General features: G+C 49.3%; 1 protein-coding gene across 5 annotated transcripts in view; it reads left to right on the top strand.

The window, feature by feature from the left end:
• The window catches only part of CNGA2 (cyclic nucleotide gated channel subunit alpha 2), a 27,906-nt gene extending 12,269 nt beyond the window's left edge, over positions 1 to 15,637 (top strand). For 3 of the 5 annotated variants that reach the window (XM_030574465.1, XM_030574466.1, XM_030574464.1), the window contains 7 exons: positions 532 to 659; positions 5,063 to 5,206; positions 7,101 to 7,211; positions 7,879 to 8,052; positions 11,217 to 11,324; positions 12,406 to 12,512; positions 13,608 to 15,637. In XM_030574465.1, coding sequence (XP_030430325.1) covers positions 637 to 659; positions 5,063 to 5,206; positions 7,101 to 7,211; positions 7,879 to 8,052; positions 11,217 to 11,324; positions 12,406 to 12,512; positions 13,608 to 15,031 — 2,091 coding nt within the window. In that variant the 5' untranslated portion in view covers positions 532 to 636 and the 3' untranslated portion in view covers positions 15,032 to 15,637. The remainder of the gene's footprint in view (positions 1 to 531; positions 660 to 5,062; positions 5,207 to 7,100; positions 7,212 to 7,878; positions 8,053 to 11,216; positions 11,325 to 12,405; positions 12,513 to 13,607) is intronic. The other 2 variants (XM_030574468.1, XM_030574467.1) reach the window with 1 other exon arrangement.

Genomic DNA, 15,637 nt, shown 5'->3' with positions numbered 1-15,637 from the left:
AAATTGGTTTTTACAGTGCAAGTATTTGTAATCAAAATAATAATATAAAGTGAGCACTGTGCACTTTGTATTCTGTGTTGTAATTGAAATTAATATTGAAAATGTAGAAAAAAATCCACAATATTTAATAAATTTCAATTGGTATTCTATTGTTATAAGTGCGATTAATCATGATTGATTTGTTTGAGTTAATCGCATGAGTTAACTGAGATTAATTGACTGCCCTAATGGCAACAGGTGCCCACATGCCCAGCTGAGCTGCAGAATGGTCTATGGATTCTGTAGTGCATGGCAGGTAACTGACTCCAGGACACTGTTTTGAGAAGTGCAGGGACGAATTCACAATCCTCCAGAAATAAACCCCTCCTCATTTTGTGCTCACAGGGAGAGATGAGGTCTACATTATGACAAGATTTTTCTTCTTGAGGGGTGGCTGGGGGGCGGGGGGACTCCCTGCTAAGCCCTTAGGGGGGTCCTAACTCAGCCACGATGACCTTTGTGGAGTGGGGTGAGGAGTTTCTTCCTTCTCAGGACTGACTCACTTCGCTGATTTACTGCTCCGGGCCTGCTGTCTTGGAAGGGAAGTGCCTGAGCACCAAAGCTGGGTCTCTACTGGCACCCTCAGCAAGTTCGCATATGACACTAAGCTGCGGGAAGAGGTAGGTACAGATTGACCTAGACAAATTGGAGGACTGGGCCAAAAGAAATCTGATGAGGTTCAACAAGGATAAGTGCAAAGTCCTGCACTTAGGAAGGTAGAATCTCATGCACTACTACAGGCTGGAGACTAACTGGTTAAGCAGCAGTTATGCAGCAAAGGACCTGGGGATTACAGTGGACGAGAAGCTATATATGAGTCAGCAGTGTGTCCTTGTTGCCAAGAAGGCCAACAACATATTGGGCTGTATTAGTAGGAGCATTGCCAGCAGATCGAGGGAAATGATTATTTCCCTCCATTTGGCACTGGTGAGTATTACGTCCAGTTTTGGTCCCTCCACTACAGAAAGGATGTGGACAAATTGGAGAGAGTCCAGCGGAGGGCAACGAAAATGATTAAGGGGCTGGGGCACATAACTTACGAGAGGTTGAGGGAACTGGGGTTATTTAGTCTGCAGAAGAGAAGGGTGAGGGGGGGATTTGATAGCAGCCTTCAACTACCTGAAAGAGGTTTCCAAAGGGGATGGAGCTAGGCTGTTCTCAGTGGTTGCAGATGACAGAACAAGGAGCGATGCTCTCAAGTTGCAGTGGGGGAGGTTTAGGTTGGATATAAGGAAACACTATTTCACTAGGAAGGTGGTGACGCACTGGAATGGGTTACCTAGGGAGGTGGTGGAATCTCCATCCTTAGAGGTTTTTAAAGCCTGGCTTGACAAAGCCCTGCTGGGATGATTTAGTTGGTGCTGGCCCTGCTCCAAGCAGAGTGTTGGACTAGATGATCTCCTGAGGTCTCTTCCAACCCTAATATTCTAAGAGAGCACGGATCCAAAAGCTCCTGGGTCAGTGTGAAATGGGCACAGTAACATTGACTGGGAAATAATGCTGGGAGACACTGGCAGTGGGAGCAGGAGGTTAGCACTTGGAAACCAGTTTGCACCCCGCCCCACCGGAACGTTACTCTCTCTGCTAAGAGACTGGAGGGCTCCAGAACTTTGTAGGAGAGTGTGGAGGTTTTTTATGTCTAAGCTCCTGTACGGTGGCCTCTGCGATGTGAGTTTTGTGTTTTCAGTTCCATTCCTAAGGGATAGGTGCTCATACCAAAGAAACCAGAATTGGCATTACCTGGCTCATTCATAGGCAGCCTCAGCAGAGAGTGAGGCCTGGAACCCAAACACCCTTCTTCTCCTCTGCTGCAGTGACTGCCCAAGTCAGGACTCAGGTGTGTTGGGGAAGGGCGTGATGTACGAGGACTTCAGCAGTGTGCTGCAGGACCTGGAAAAGATGAAACGGCAGAGCCAGCTGAGATGCTACTTCTAAGCATCTGCTTGAATTGGAGCAGCTGCCCTGTTCTTAGCTGGGCCCCTAGTTAAACTGAGCTATATCTCCTGAGTCTGGGGGCAGTTTTCATAACTTGCTGGGTAGCAGAAGGAGAGCAAAGCTGCCTGGCACGGTCAGATCCCTTAGCTCCTGCATCTCCTGCCTCCATGCTACCTGAGATAGGGCTGGGTCCACCTGGGTCTGTTCCCCAATTCATTTGAGGACGTGGAATTTTTATTCTGGAGGATCTGAGATTCTGTGCCAGTCAGAGGTTTATTTAAGGACCAGTAAACAACACCATGGGCTCTGTCCAGCTACACAATCCTTGAGCCGTCATTGGTTCAATTGGTATTATAATGTAAGGGAGGGGGGGCTTGGACCCATTTGAATATGAGTTCTCTGGAATGGTTCATTCACCCTGTGCATCTTAAGACCTGTTTTTGCTTCTGTATCATGGGCAGATAGTTCCACTCTGCACAGTTCGTCAGGTATAAGGACAAACTTCTCCACCCCCTGAGTCTGCCTAGATATTTAAACAGTTCACCTGTGAGACACTGCACTAAAACTTTGAGTGAACAAGGGGACAAAGCTTAGCCCTGGGTGCATTATAAAGGTGAATTGGGGATTATTCTGGGAGAGCATAAAATCTTCCCTCCTCCCCCTAGAAATAAAACAAGCTGTTACTGTCTAATACAGAGCTGGTCTATGGGGCACTTGATGGGGAGAGCTGGGCTAAGTCTCTTCCTGGTTTCCAGCTGCTAAATTGCATTAAAAGAATCCTGGTGCCGTGGCTGCCACAGGGAAATTCCGGAGTCGTGACTGTGGGGAGGGCAGCAGTCTCTCTACTAAGATGTGGTGCACACCATGATAAACCTGGAGACCCCCTGCTCTAACAATTCCGCAGCATTGTTCATGTATCTATTATGGTTTCCCTGCTGCTATCTGGAGCAGGGCAGTGACAGCTGCTAGTCAGAGGCTCAGAAAGGCCCATTTTAATGACTAGCCTTAATTTCAAACGCAGCAGAGAACTTGTGCCTGATGAGGCTCGTGGCTTGCTGGGCAAACTTCTGGGCTGTTGTGCTGCCCTGCAGGTCAGGTTTCTTTGTAAGCAGACAGGTTCCAGGCGCTGCCAGCCCTGGCTGCAAGACAGGTCTTCAGCAGCACCTCGGTGACAGGGTAGCTTTGGCTTTCTTCACTGCCTGGAGTCTTCTGCTTTCATAACTATTGAGTATTCACAAGGGGGTGGGGGTTGAAGGAGCTGCTCCTCCCTGCACGCTCCCTCTGGGGGGCCTCATTATCTTGCTGAGGTTGCAGCCCCTGGAGCAGCTGGCACCTGTTGTTAGGGCAGTGCTTGATGTTGATGCCATCACCCTGGTAACGGTGCAAAGATTAGAGCTAGTGCGAGAGCATCTTTCCATTCACACAGCACAGTGAAGGGCCATGAGGGAGGGGGACGGGGGAAGGGAGGGAGGCATGGAAGAAGCAGAGTGGAGCAAAAGGGGATGGGGGCAGGGAGGAAGAGAGAGAGAGGCAGAGATTAAGGAAGAGGAAAATGAGGGAGAAATAGGGAAAGATCAGTACAGAGGACAGAGCGGAGACAATTTTCCCTCTGCCTCATGTGATCTCTCTGTACACATATACACTTGCACCCTTGTCAGGAGATGCATGTGCTTTTAAAAGATGGTCAAAAGACCATTCCCAGCCATGTCCCATGAGACAGGCTAGTAAGTGTGGTTCTTGCTAGACTACAGATGGGGAAACTGCCAAGCACAGAGATAAACTACTTTGCTGACAGCCCTTTGGGGAGCCTAGAACCCAGACTTCCTGTTTCCAGCCCCGTGGGTTAACCCCAAGCCTGCATGTGGATAGTACATGATGAGATTTATTCACAAAACCATGGTTTGGGATAGCTGCCTGTGATGATGAAATTAGGGTTGCCGTCTTTCTAATGGCATAAAACTGAACTCCCCCGCCCTGCCCCTGCTTGCTCCATCCCCACTCCTTCCATTGCTCACTCTCCCCCACCCTCACTCACTTTCCCCAGGTTGGCACAGGGAGTTTGTGTGGGAGGGGATGTGGGCTCTGGGGTGGGGCTGGGAATGAGGGGTTTGGGGTGCAGGAGAGGGCACCAGGCTGGGGCAGAGGATTGGGGTGCAGGGGGTATGGTCTCTGGGATGGGGGTGCAGGCTCTGAGTGGGGCCAGAAATGAGGGGTTCAGGGTGTGAGAGGGGGCTCCAGGATGGGGGTTGGGGTGTGTGTGCAGGGGTAAGGACCCTGGCTGGGGATGAAGGGTTTGGGGTGCAGGAGGAGGCTCAGAGCTGGGGCAGGAGGTTGGAGTTGGGGTGTGTGTATGGGACGCAGGCTCTGGAAAGGAGTTTGGATGTGGGAGGGGACTCTGGGCTGGGGCAGTGGTTTGGGGTGTGGGAGAGGGTTTGGAGTTTGGGGTCCCTGTGGCACTTAACATAGCTTCCAGGAAGCGACCGTCAGGCCCCTGCAGCCCGTAGGCGTGTTGGTGGCTAGGGAGGTTCTGTGCGCAGCTCTTGTGCCTGCAGGTGCCACCCCTGCAGCTGCTACTGGTCGCAGTTCCTGGCCAAAGGGGGGTGTGGAGCCGGTACTGGGGTGAGGGCAGCACATGGAGCCTCCCTGGCTGGCCATGCGCCTAGGGGCATCAAGGACCTGGTGGCTGCTTCCAGGAGCTGCGCAGAGCTAGGGCAGGCAGAGAGCCTGCCTTAGCCCTGGGCCAACGCTGCACTGCCAACCGGACTGCTAACGGCCCACCAGGGTCCCTTTTTGACTGGCCATTCCTGTTGAAAACCAGATACCTGGCAACCCTACATGAAATGCATTGTGGGTAATTTTCATCTTCCTCCAGCAGAGGCTACTGCTGGAGGCACAATGGAGAATGCCCTTTTAGTATGATCCGGGTCAGCAAAGCCTTTGTTCTTGGATGCATCCTCTTCCAACAGCAGAAGCCTTCACGAGTGCTGTGTACAGGGGATTGGGGACAGCCCTGCATGGAGTGTGTTATGTGTGTGCCATATGTTTCAGATCTTAGTTATTTTCTGCTCTTTCTTGCTTCCTGGGGCAGGGTTCATGCCAGTGGCTTTCTCACATGGAGGATGAAGGGACAGAGTAATGGTCTGAAGAATTCGCCTGCCAGCCACCCTCCCCAGTTGTCTGTCACAACCAGTACTGAAGATGATCCGGAGCGGACCGAGCTCGGCTCCAGCAGGTCAGGCTGCTCTTCAGTTTGGAACAGGAATGGTCTGCTAGAGAAGAGGAGTCTATTAGTAGGGGTGAAAGGACAGATGGGCCTCAGACTCCTTCGGGAGGTATCTGGCCCTCTCAAGCATGGCATAATAGAGGGATCTGGACAGCACAACCCAGATCTAGGGGAACTTAAACTGAAAGCAACCAGAGTGGTATAGGGAACCTCTAGTTGATATGGGAAAAGTTTGTGTGTGTGTGTATATGAGAAGGTGTATCTTGGACACCCAGTTTTGAAGGGGGAGCAGAGCTATTCTGCTGGCTCAGCCGGGCAGGCAGACCAGATAGTGTCTTGTTAATGCTGCTCCCGAAGATAAAAGCCGAGTCGTTTTCTCTCAGGCCAGAGAGTGGTGGGTCCTGCAGGAAGAATCCAGGTAGGAGCCTGAGGGATGAGGCTTAGATTTGGAGTTCCAGTCCTGGCTGAGGCGTTGGGCAAATCCCAGGAAGGCTCTGTGTGAGTCAGGCAATGCCCACAGTATGTGCCCTGTGTTAGAAAAGGGTGCATACACCACCTACTTAAAATGTATTGGAGCTTTGGGGAATGCTGCTGAGAGGTCCCAACCTCTCCTACTGTAGTCAATAACATTGAAGGTGCTATCTGTCTTAGATACTTATACGCCCCCATTGAAATAGTAACAAGTTAGACAGATTCAGTACTTATGCACACTGATGCCCATGAACAGTTTGGTAGGAGAAGAAAGTAAGGCCCAGTTACTGAGCAGGAATACCTGTTACTTTGCTTGGCGGGGAATGTTCAGCTCCAAACTACTACTGAGAGAGCCCAAGCTTTAGATGCATAAAGATGGTAGTTTTATACAGACGTGAGCAGGGGCACTGACTAAGAAGGAAGAAAGATGCTAATTACCTTTAAAAATGAAGTGTTGAGATGAATTTTGGGGCCAGTAAGGGAGAATGACACATGCAGAAGATCTAACAGGGACCTGCGCAAGGTCTATGGACCAAGAATAGTAAATGTAGTGAAGAAGCCCCAGTGATTTCAGTGGGCAGGGCACATGGTTAGGATGCTGGAAGGCAGGCCAATTGAGCCTGTCTTTGTGGTGTGCAGCCTGGTGGCTGACTTAGCGGAAGATAGAGAGAGGTGGGGGCAAACTGTGAGAGAAGCCAAGGACTTTTGTGCTCTGTAGAGCCAGGGAGGAAGAATAACAATAATATGCTAGTATCTGAGCAGTTCATAATCATTAATGTATTTACCCTCGCAGATGTCTGCGAGGCAGGGCAGTGCAGTTATCCCTGTTGTACAGATGGGGGCAGAGGCATGGAAAGCTAAGTGACTTACCCAGGATCACACTGGCCGTCTCTGGAGGAGCAATGACTTGAACTCCTGTCCCCTGAATCACAGGCTAGCACCCTAATCATTGGACCATTCTCCCTCTCAGAAGCAGAACTTTAGCATTGAACACATACCCCAGGGACTGGTGAAACCAGTGAGTATCCAAAGGGAAATCCAGACCTCACTGTGGAAGTAGCCTGGTCACTTTACTCCAGCTCCTCCTGGACACCCACCCTATTCTCCACAGAAAGCAAAGTGGGCTCACATGATTGGAGGGGAACACTGAGGAGATGATATTACCATGAACAACCTCTCCAGGCTGAGGGGAGGAAATCAAGGATTGAAATAACAGTTCTAGCACAGGTGTGTGAGGGGGAAGTCCATGTCTGAATTAACTTGGGGACTCTAGGCAATTGCACATGTGAAGGAGCAGAGGGCTGGGAAGCAGGAGGGCAGGATCTTCATGATGTCAGGTCTCTTCTTCCCTCAGGGTCTAGTTCATCTAACGTAACTGGTGGTGGACACCGAGCAAGCAGAGAGTTATCCTGATCTCTTTTCTCTTCTGCAGAGCCCTGTCTGCAGGTGATGATACCTCCTCGGAGCTGCAGAGGGTGGCTGCGTTGGACAATGCAGATCAGCCAGACCGCTCCACCTTCCAAGGGAGAGGAGCTCTGTCCAGGTACATGTGCCTGTGGGATGTAGCCAGGTGGAGGTTGAAGGGTTGAGCACTGAGTACTGTTCAACCACCACTGCTTTTGCAGGGGCTGTGTGGGGTTCCAGATGACCAGCATGTTTGGGCCCAGCTGCTCTGTGCTTACAAAGTGAAGTATTAACCTGTCACCTCTGGCAAATCCTTTTCCAGCTGCACTCGGCAAAGTGGGCTCTGTTACAACTGTGGCCTTTTCATTCACCCCCTGAAGAGGTGACATTTTCCTGGCTTACGGCTTAGTCCTTTGCTGAGCTGAGCTCCCTCCTGTCTCGATGCATTCAGTGGGAGTTGGGGACGTTTGGCATCACACTGGATCCCATTGGCTTTACAGGGGTTGAAGATCTTGGATTCAGATTTGCTGTTTTTTGTACAGGTTCACCTGGCATGTAATAAGAGTGTCCAGCTGTGTGGAGGGCTAGAATGCCGAGCAAGTGAGCCCAGGGGGCTGGAGGGTGCTCATGCTGTACGTTCATGGTTTAGAATAGGCATTTGGCTTAGGTGTGCACAGTCCACCAGCAGCCATGCAGCTGCACTTGGAACCGCACAGCGACGCCTCTGAACAATGTGCTGGCCGGGAATGTGTTATTTTCTGTCATGGCACAGATTCCTAACTCTGACTTCTTCTCTCCCTGGCCAGGATAATCCGGCTGGTCGTGGTGCTCAGAGACTGGGCTAACAAAGGCTTGCGAGAGGAGGAGCAAAGGCCAGACTCGTTTCTCGAGCGGTTCCATGGGCCGGAGCTCCAGATGGTGACCGAAGCAGATGGCAATGCCCAAGGGGACCAAGAAAATGATAGCAGCAAACGCAAAAAGTAGAGTTTTTTTCTCTAAAACGTCTTGGCAGAAAGGGAAATGTTTCTTGCATGTGCTGGTAGACCTCTTCCCCCCACCCCCTGGGCTCCTCTCTCCCATGATGAAGGGGCTAAGTGATTTGACTGTGTGCCCTGATACAAGCGGGACGGTTGCATGAACTAGAAGTGACTGGGGTCACCATGCTGTGCTAAGTCAGAGGACCAGACCCAGCTTGGTTAACTGTGTTTCTGAACAGTTTGGTATCAGTGTGTTTACTGTTTGGAAGCTGGTACAGGGCCCTGGTAGGGGAAGTGTATGCAAGTTGTGCCTGATCCATTGCCCAGACGTGAGCACCTGCACCTGTAGTTGGTGCGTACCCTTTACTCGCTGTCTAGTCTCACAAGCCATCTGTGATTCTGTACTAGACCCTTACACTAATCACTTATATTTGCCACAGTGCTCACAGCTAGCACATCCTGATCACAGGGTCTCAAAGCACTTTATAAGGATCTGTAAGTTGTAGTGTCCCCATTTTATTGAAGGGCAAAACTAAGGCTAATAGCACTGGTTTGCTATCTTTTTCATATGGTGGCCCCCTTTTCTATACCACGACCCACTTCTGATCTAGCCGTGACCACTCTTCCATGTTGCAATATGGGAAGGCAATGTGGCTGTTCATGATCCCCTGGCTGACAGCCCCTGGTTTTGGGTGTTTAAGCTCAAATGGGAAGTCTGAGGCAAAGTTTGAAATGGTCTCTAGTCTCCCAGCTCCCTAACCCAAACTCCAGCTATTAGGCCCAGCTACTTCTCATCAGCAGTAGCTCCTTCCAGGAGGATCTCCCCAGGGGATTTTGACAAAATGAGTGAGTCACCCGGCTGATGCTTGTAAGTCTTGTTTCATCATCTGCAGGAGAGGAAGGGAAGTGTGTTCCTTGCCCAAGCCTTCTTCCAGAACATACTTTGTGAGGGCTAGTTCTCTAAAAGGCTCTTTCAAATCCAGTCCTTTCATCTGCTCTACACACTCTCACATGGTGAAAAACAGTAACCTAGCTTTTCTTCCTCTCAATAATTAAAGGGCAAAGGTCATTGACTAGTATGGACCCCTCCATTATAAATGGTAATTAGAACACTGAGAAATGATTGTTTTCTGCGGGAGAAAAATATCAGAGGCTTGTATCTGAGACTTTAATAGGCAGAGAAGAAAATGTTCTGCCCTGCGAGGTTAAGGGTATCTTGTTAATTATCAGAGGCAATAGGCTTAGAACTCGAATACAGAGAGATGGAATTGGAGTATATTCTGAAGGGGTACAGTGAGGTTCTTCAACCAGAATGAGCTCTGGACAGGGGGCTGCCACCTTCCTGAGGTTTGGTTTGCAGGCAAAATCTGTCTGCATCTGCCTGTTGTGATGCAACAAAAATGTCACCATAATGTTATATGACAGGATGGCAAAGATGGTGGTTGTTACATGTTTGTCAGCCTGTAGTTATGTGGGGCCATTGGTCCATTTGAGGATTTGTAAATTCAGGATAGTCCCACAAAATTCAGGATGGGTTCCCTGGCCACCTTGTGCACACAGGGATGACTAAGGGTGGAGGTTTCCCATTTCCATCATTTTCTAGGGAGAAATATCTCATTGACCAGAGATTGGGGACAGAAATCAAGCCAATACCTGTCATGACATTGTCACTAATGTGATGTTGTGATGCAGCATTTCGGCATCCTCAAGCAATTATTTCCTCTTGGGGCTGACCCATCCATGATGACCACCAGGGGTTCATAGAGCAAAATAGCATCCTCCATACATCGTGATCCTGCAGGCGCAATATGCGATGTACGGAGCAAAATGGTGTCTTCCACATTCAGGGGTGCTGGAACAATTTTGTACAGTGGGGGTGTTGAAAGCCATTGAACCAAACTGTAAACCCTGTATATAATGGAAACCACTTCAAGCCAGGGGATGTGGTAGCATCCCTAGTTCCAGCACCTATGTCCACACTAGGGATCAGTGCAACACCATCTGCTGATGGCACAACCTCATTTGGGGTCATGACCCACAGTTTGGGAGCTGGTGGCTTAGCTGTCTCTGAGATCAGCTATGTGATGTGCAGACACAGTAGAAGACAGTTTGTTTCTCTGAAAAAACTTGACCCATTTTTGGAGCCATGTTGAACAATTACTGTTGTTGTGGCCCTACCAAAACCATGTGAGAACCTACTCTCCAGGCTTTGCCAAATGCATTATTCCCAAAGCTCGGTGCATTCCTGCTGATGATGCCTGTGCTGTGCAAAAGGTATAAACAAAAGGCCAGAAGATGCTGGTTTTGAAGGTGGCAGAAGCAGCACTAGAGGGTGAGGGAACTGGCAATTGCCACATGGAAAACAGTGAAATTTGTTGGCAAATGAGTTGTTTTCTATTTCTCAGAGGGATTTTTGTAAACTCAAAGGCTGGGGGGAATTTTGTCCTCTTGGCACAGAGTGAATGATAGACAAGCCTATCAGTTGGGAAGCAGAGTTTCTGTCCCCTATCTCCTCCAGTGAAATCTAGCAATTGCAGCACACACATCTTACTGCTCAGTCCCTAGATAAGCAGGATCAAATGCTTGGGAACAGTTCAAAGGCTGGACCCAGCAATTCAGTGAGCAGACTGCAGGCAGCATACAGCAGAACGGAAATGGCAATTCCATAGTACTAGCTGCCACAGCAACCCACTTCCTTCCTTAGTGTGGTGCCTTGTATGCCCCTAAAATGCATGGACATGCATTTCACTCTGCCCTAATCAATACTAGAGTTATAAACTATCTCAGAGCTGCATCTATTATACTGACACATACTGTCCCAACATTCTATATGAGAGAGCATGTTGTCTAGTGATGGCAACAGCAGCTTGGAACTCAAATTCCTGATTCTGCCACTGACTTGCTACATGACCTTGGGCAAGTCAGTTAGCCGCTCTGTGCCTCAGTTTCCCCATCTGTAAATTGAGTGAGCTCATTTTTTACCTAGTGCAAAGGGGTGTTGGGTGGGGGATGGTTAACTGAGCAATGTTGGCAGATGCTTAGTGCTTTTTAGATGGAAGGGGTTCAGTGCTCGATATGATAATTAAACCAGGCTGTAATTGATGCTGCTTGTGCCATTAACCACATGCAGTCTCCGATGCCCTAGTTGCCTCGGTTTCTATTTTCAGGAAGAAATGGGAGCTCTTTGTAGTGGATCCTGCAGAAGACTGGTATTACCACTGGCTGCTTGTCATTGCAGTGCCCGTCCTTTACAACTGGTGTTTACTCGTGGCAAGGTGAGTAGGGAGCATTCCAGGGCAACTCTGTTCTGTAACCCTTCCACCACCATAGATGCTATCTCTGAGACTAGCATCGGCCAGCTGAAAACTGGCTTATGTCTTGCATTGTTTGTTTCTGAGGCTGCTTGTCACTGGGTGGCTGGCCCATTCAAAGGCAGAGAGGGTTCGGCCCACCTGTTATACAGCTGATTTGCCTCCTAGCGCAGAGAGGATGAATTAGATCATGTGCGAGGTGGTCATGTGTCTAAATTGGAGGTGTGGTAGGGGGAAGCAGTGGCCAGTAGACAGTTGGGGGACGGTGACTGTAGAGTGAACTTGCATGAAGAGTATCTCCTGCAGTGGTCCCTCTGGGAGGGAGTCGTGGCTGGGTAGAAAGCCCGGGTTGGAAGTTTTGCTTTCCTTTTGGGGAGATGGACAAAGAAAGCAGGCCAGGCCTTGCATCTCGTCCAGTGGCTCTGAGAGCTGTAAGAGACAGTACCGTGGGGAGGTGGGGTTGTGCTGGGAGTAAGGCCGGGGTGGAAGTCTTCTTGGGTTCATTTTTGAACTTTATGCTAAAAAGCCAGACCCCCAGAAAGGCATCTGTTGGACTTGTGAATGTCTTGGGAATATCTGAGGAGTCCAAGGAGGGAAACTGAGGCAGACCATCCCTGGCCATGAGAGGGCAGAGGGGAAGTGCTTGATCTTGTTGCATCAATGGCAAAAAACCCACATTTTTCTGTTGTCATGGCTCTGGAAGGGCAGAGCCTCTTCCAGCTAGGTTGGCTGTATGTGCTGGGTTGGTAACAACTGAGTGTGGGGTGGTGGAGCAGCACTGTGCTGTTGCGTGTGGTAGGCAGTTTCCATAGCATGACTGCTTAGCTTAGTGGAAGGCAAATGTCCCAGATGTGATGGACTTAATTTCCAAGGAGCGAGGGAATGGCTGGCAAATGTCAGAGATCAGCCCTGGTGCCCACCGAGACACCACTGCCTGTAGGAACCCAGTATCCACCTTTGTTCGGTATAGGTGATGGAATTGAGTTGGTTTCGGTATCTTGATAACATCCCCCGCTCTAATTACTGCCATCTGCTTCTCCTGCAGATCCTGTTTCAGTGACCTCCAGAGGGACTACTGGATCCACTGGCTGGTGCTGGACTATGTCTCGGACTGTATCTACGTCGCCGATATTGTCATTCGGCTGCGCACAGGTGAGCAGAAGAGGCAGCCTAGCCTGGGAAGGGTTTGTTTTAATGTCATTACCCGAGATTTGATATAAGCTGTGAGGGGCTGGCCTGATCTGGGGCTCCTTTAGGAGGAGTGGTTTAATCCAGTGGTTCTCAACAAGGGGTACATGTACCCCACAGAAGACCTCTGCGTACCCCAAGGGTACATCAACTCATCTAGATATTTGCCTAGTTTTACAACTGGCTACATAGAAAGCACTAGCAAAGTCAGTGCAAACTAAAATTTCATACAGACAATGACCTGTTAATACTGATCTATACACTGTAATGTAAGTACACTATTTATATTCCAATTGATCTATTTTATAATTCTATGGTAAAATTAAACCAGTCAGCAATTGTTCAGTACTAGTGTGCTGTGACACTTTTGTATTTTGATGTCTGATTTTGTAAGCAAGTTGTTTTTAAGTGAGATGAAGTTGGGGATACACAAGGCAAATTCGACTCCTAAAAGGGTGCAGTGGTCTGGAAAGGTTGAGAGCCACTGGCTTAACCCATGCCTTGGTGTTAGCTGGCAGGAAATGGCCTCTGGAGAAAGAATCTCATTAAAAGCTCTGTAAAATAGACCAAGTTTCAAAATGAAAGATTCATCATCCACAGCTTTTAACTTCACCTATGAATAATTGTACAAAATTACCCACATGACCATTAGTATTCGGGCACAGCTTTAGGTCTATGTCTCTGGTTTGATATCTGTTACGTTAATGAGTAATCTAAATGGAAAAACGGTAGAATTTAATGTTCCCAGAACGTAGCTGGCTGCTTTGCAATTTCTGTCTGTCACTGAAGAGCTCTGATCTAATTCACTATATGCAGGGCAGAAACATCAGTATGTCCTCCTATCTCTGTGTCATCAGAGTAAAGCCCTAAGTAATACCTTTTTGTGGCTTTTTCCAGATGAAGCGCTCGAGGGCTGGCAAAGGCTTGTAGACTGAACAGATCAGGTGGAATTAGAAATATTTTAATTACTATATGTGTATGTTGATTGAATGCAACCCCAAATCCAGGAGAAGAAACATACCTGAGCCAGGATAATTCTTCCCCTTGTTTCCCTGGTAGGTTTTTTGGAACAGGGTCTGCTGGTCAGGGACCCGAAGAAGCTACGGGATAACTACATCACCACCTTACAATTCAAGCTGGACGTCCTCTCCATCTTGCCAACAGACCTGGCCTACCTTGCAGTGGGATTACATCAGCCTGAACTACGCTTCAACCGGCTGCTGCACTTCTCCCGCATGTTTGAGTTTTTCGACCGGACCGAGACTAGAACCAGCTACCCAAATATTTTCAGGATCAGCAACCTGGTTCTCTACATCCTGATAATTATCCATTGGAACGCCTGTATTTACTATGCCATCTCCAAGGCCATTGGGTTTGGGACAGACACCTGGGTGTACCCCAATATCACCGACCCTGAGTATGGCTATCTCGCCAAAGAATATGTCTACTGCCTCTACTGGTCCACTCTGACCCTGACAACCATTGGTGAGACCCCGCCCCCAGAGCGCGATGAGGAGTACCTCTTTGTCATTGTCGACTTCCTCATTGGAGTCCTGATCTTCGCCACCATCGTGGGGAATGTGGGCTCCATGATCTCCAACATGAATGCCACCAGGGCAGAGTTCCAGGCCAAGATAGATGCCATCAAGCACTACATGCAATTCCGCAAGGTCAGCAAGCACATGGAGGCCAAAGTTATCAAGTGGTTTGACTACTTGTGGACCAACAAGAAGGCTGTGGATGAGCGTGAGGTCCTCAAGAACCTCCCTGACAAGCTGAGGGCAGAGATTGCCATCAATGTCCACCTGGAGACTTTGAAGAAAGTAAGAATCTTCCAGGACTGTGAGGCTGGTCTGCTGGTGGAGCTAGTGCTGAAGCTTCGACCACAGGTTTTCAGCCCAGGAGATTATATTTGCCGGAAGGGGGACATTGGCAAGGAGATGTACATCATCAAGGAAGGAAAGCTGGCTGTGGTGGCAGAGGATGGCGTGACTCAGTACGCTTTACTCACCACAGGAAGTTGCTTTGGTGAGATCAGCATCCTCAACATCAAAGGGAGCAAAATGGGCAACCGGCGCACGGCCAACATCCGAAGCCTTGGCTACTCCGATCTCTTCTGCCTGTCGAAGGATGACTTGATGGAAGCAGTGACTGAGTACCCTGATGCCAAGCGGGTCCTGGAGGAGCGTGGCCGGGAGATCCTGATCAAGGAAGGGCTTCTGGATGAGTCTGCGACTGCAGAGAGCTCGGAAGGGAAGGACACTGAGCAGAAGCTGGAGAGGCTGGAGTCCCACCTGAACACGCTGCACACCCGTTTTGCCCGGCTCCTAACTGAGTACAATGCTGCCCAGCAGAAGCTCAAACAGCGCATAACTGTTTTGGAATCCAGGGTAAAGCAGTACAACCAGGAGGAATTCTTCTCAGACAGCTCAGACAGCCCCCTGGAGGAAGAAGAAGTAGCTAAATTCAAAGGGCAGGAGTGAGGGCCACAGATGTTAGCTTTGGCTGTGTGCACGGTATTGAGATGGTATTTCCAGGAATGCATTGCTCCCACTGCCTTATATGAGACTTATCTTGAACCCATAGAAGTGCTGCTGCGGCCTTGGATGGCTGGGAACTGAGTAGAGAGCAGTCAGGTGACTCCAGTAGCTCTCACTCAGGTTTCTCTCTCTCCTTGCTGCGTTTATCCAAGACCTCACAGATCCGTAAAAGCACGAGACTGACCTCTGCTGCTGCTAACATTTCCTTTAAGCTCCTGCAGGGAGCCTGCTGGCCTCTTTCTGGCCTTAGAGATCAGGACTCCATTAACTCAGTGCCTTGCACGTGGGAGTCAGTGAGGACTTCTGGACCCTGGCATTGCCGAGGTGGGAGTGCATAAGCATTGATGTAGTCAGAGATCTTCACTTCTCCCTTTTTTTGGTGGGGCTGGTGAGGAGGATGCCCTTCATTATCTCATGGGAATGCTGGTCCTTCTAAATCGCAAGAGAGAAACTGAAGCATAAACCAGATGCTCATTAATGTATTTTGGTATCTGCTTTTCTAACACACACACTATGTTATGTAAATACTACTTTTCCAGTGTCTGAGTC

Source organism: Gopherus evgoodei, chromosome 9 (genome assembly GCF_007399415.2).
Source record: "Gopherus evgoodei ecotype Sinaloan lineage chromosome 9, rGopEvg1_v1.p, whole genome shotgun sequence".
Classification (NCBI taxonomy): domain Eukaryota; kingdom Metazoa; phylum Chordata; order Testudines; family Testudinidae; genus Gopherus; species Gopherus evgoodei.
Note: the sequence above shows the minus strand (reverse complement) of the source record. Positions and strands in the feature narration are given on the sequence as shown.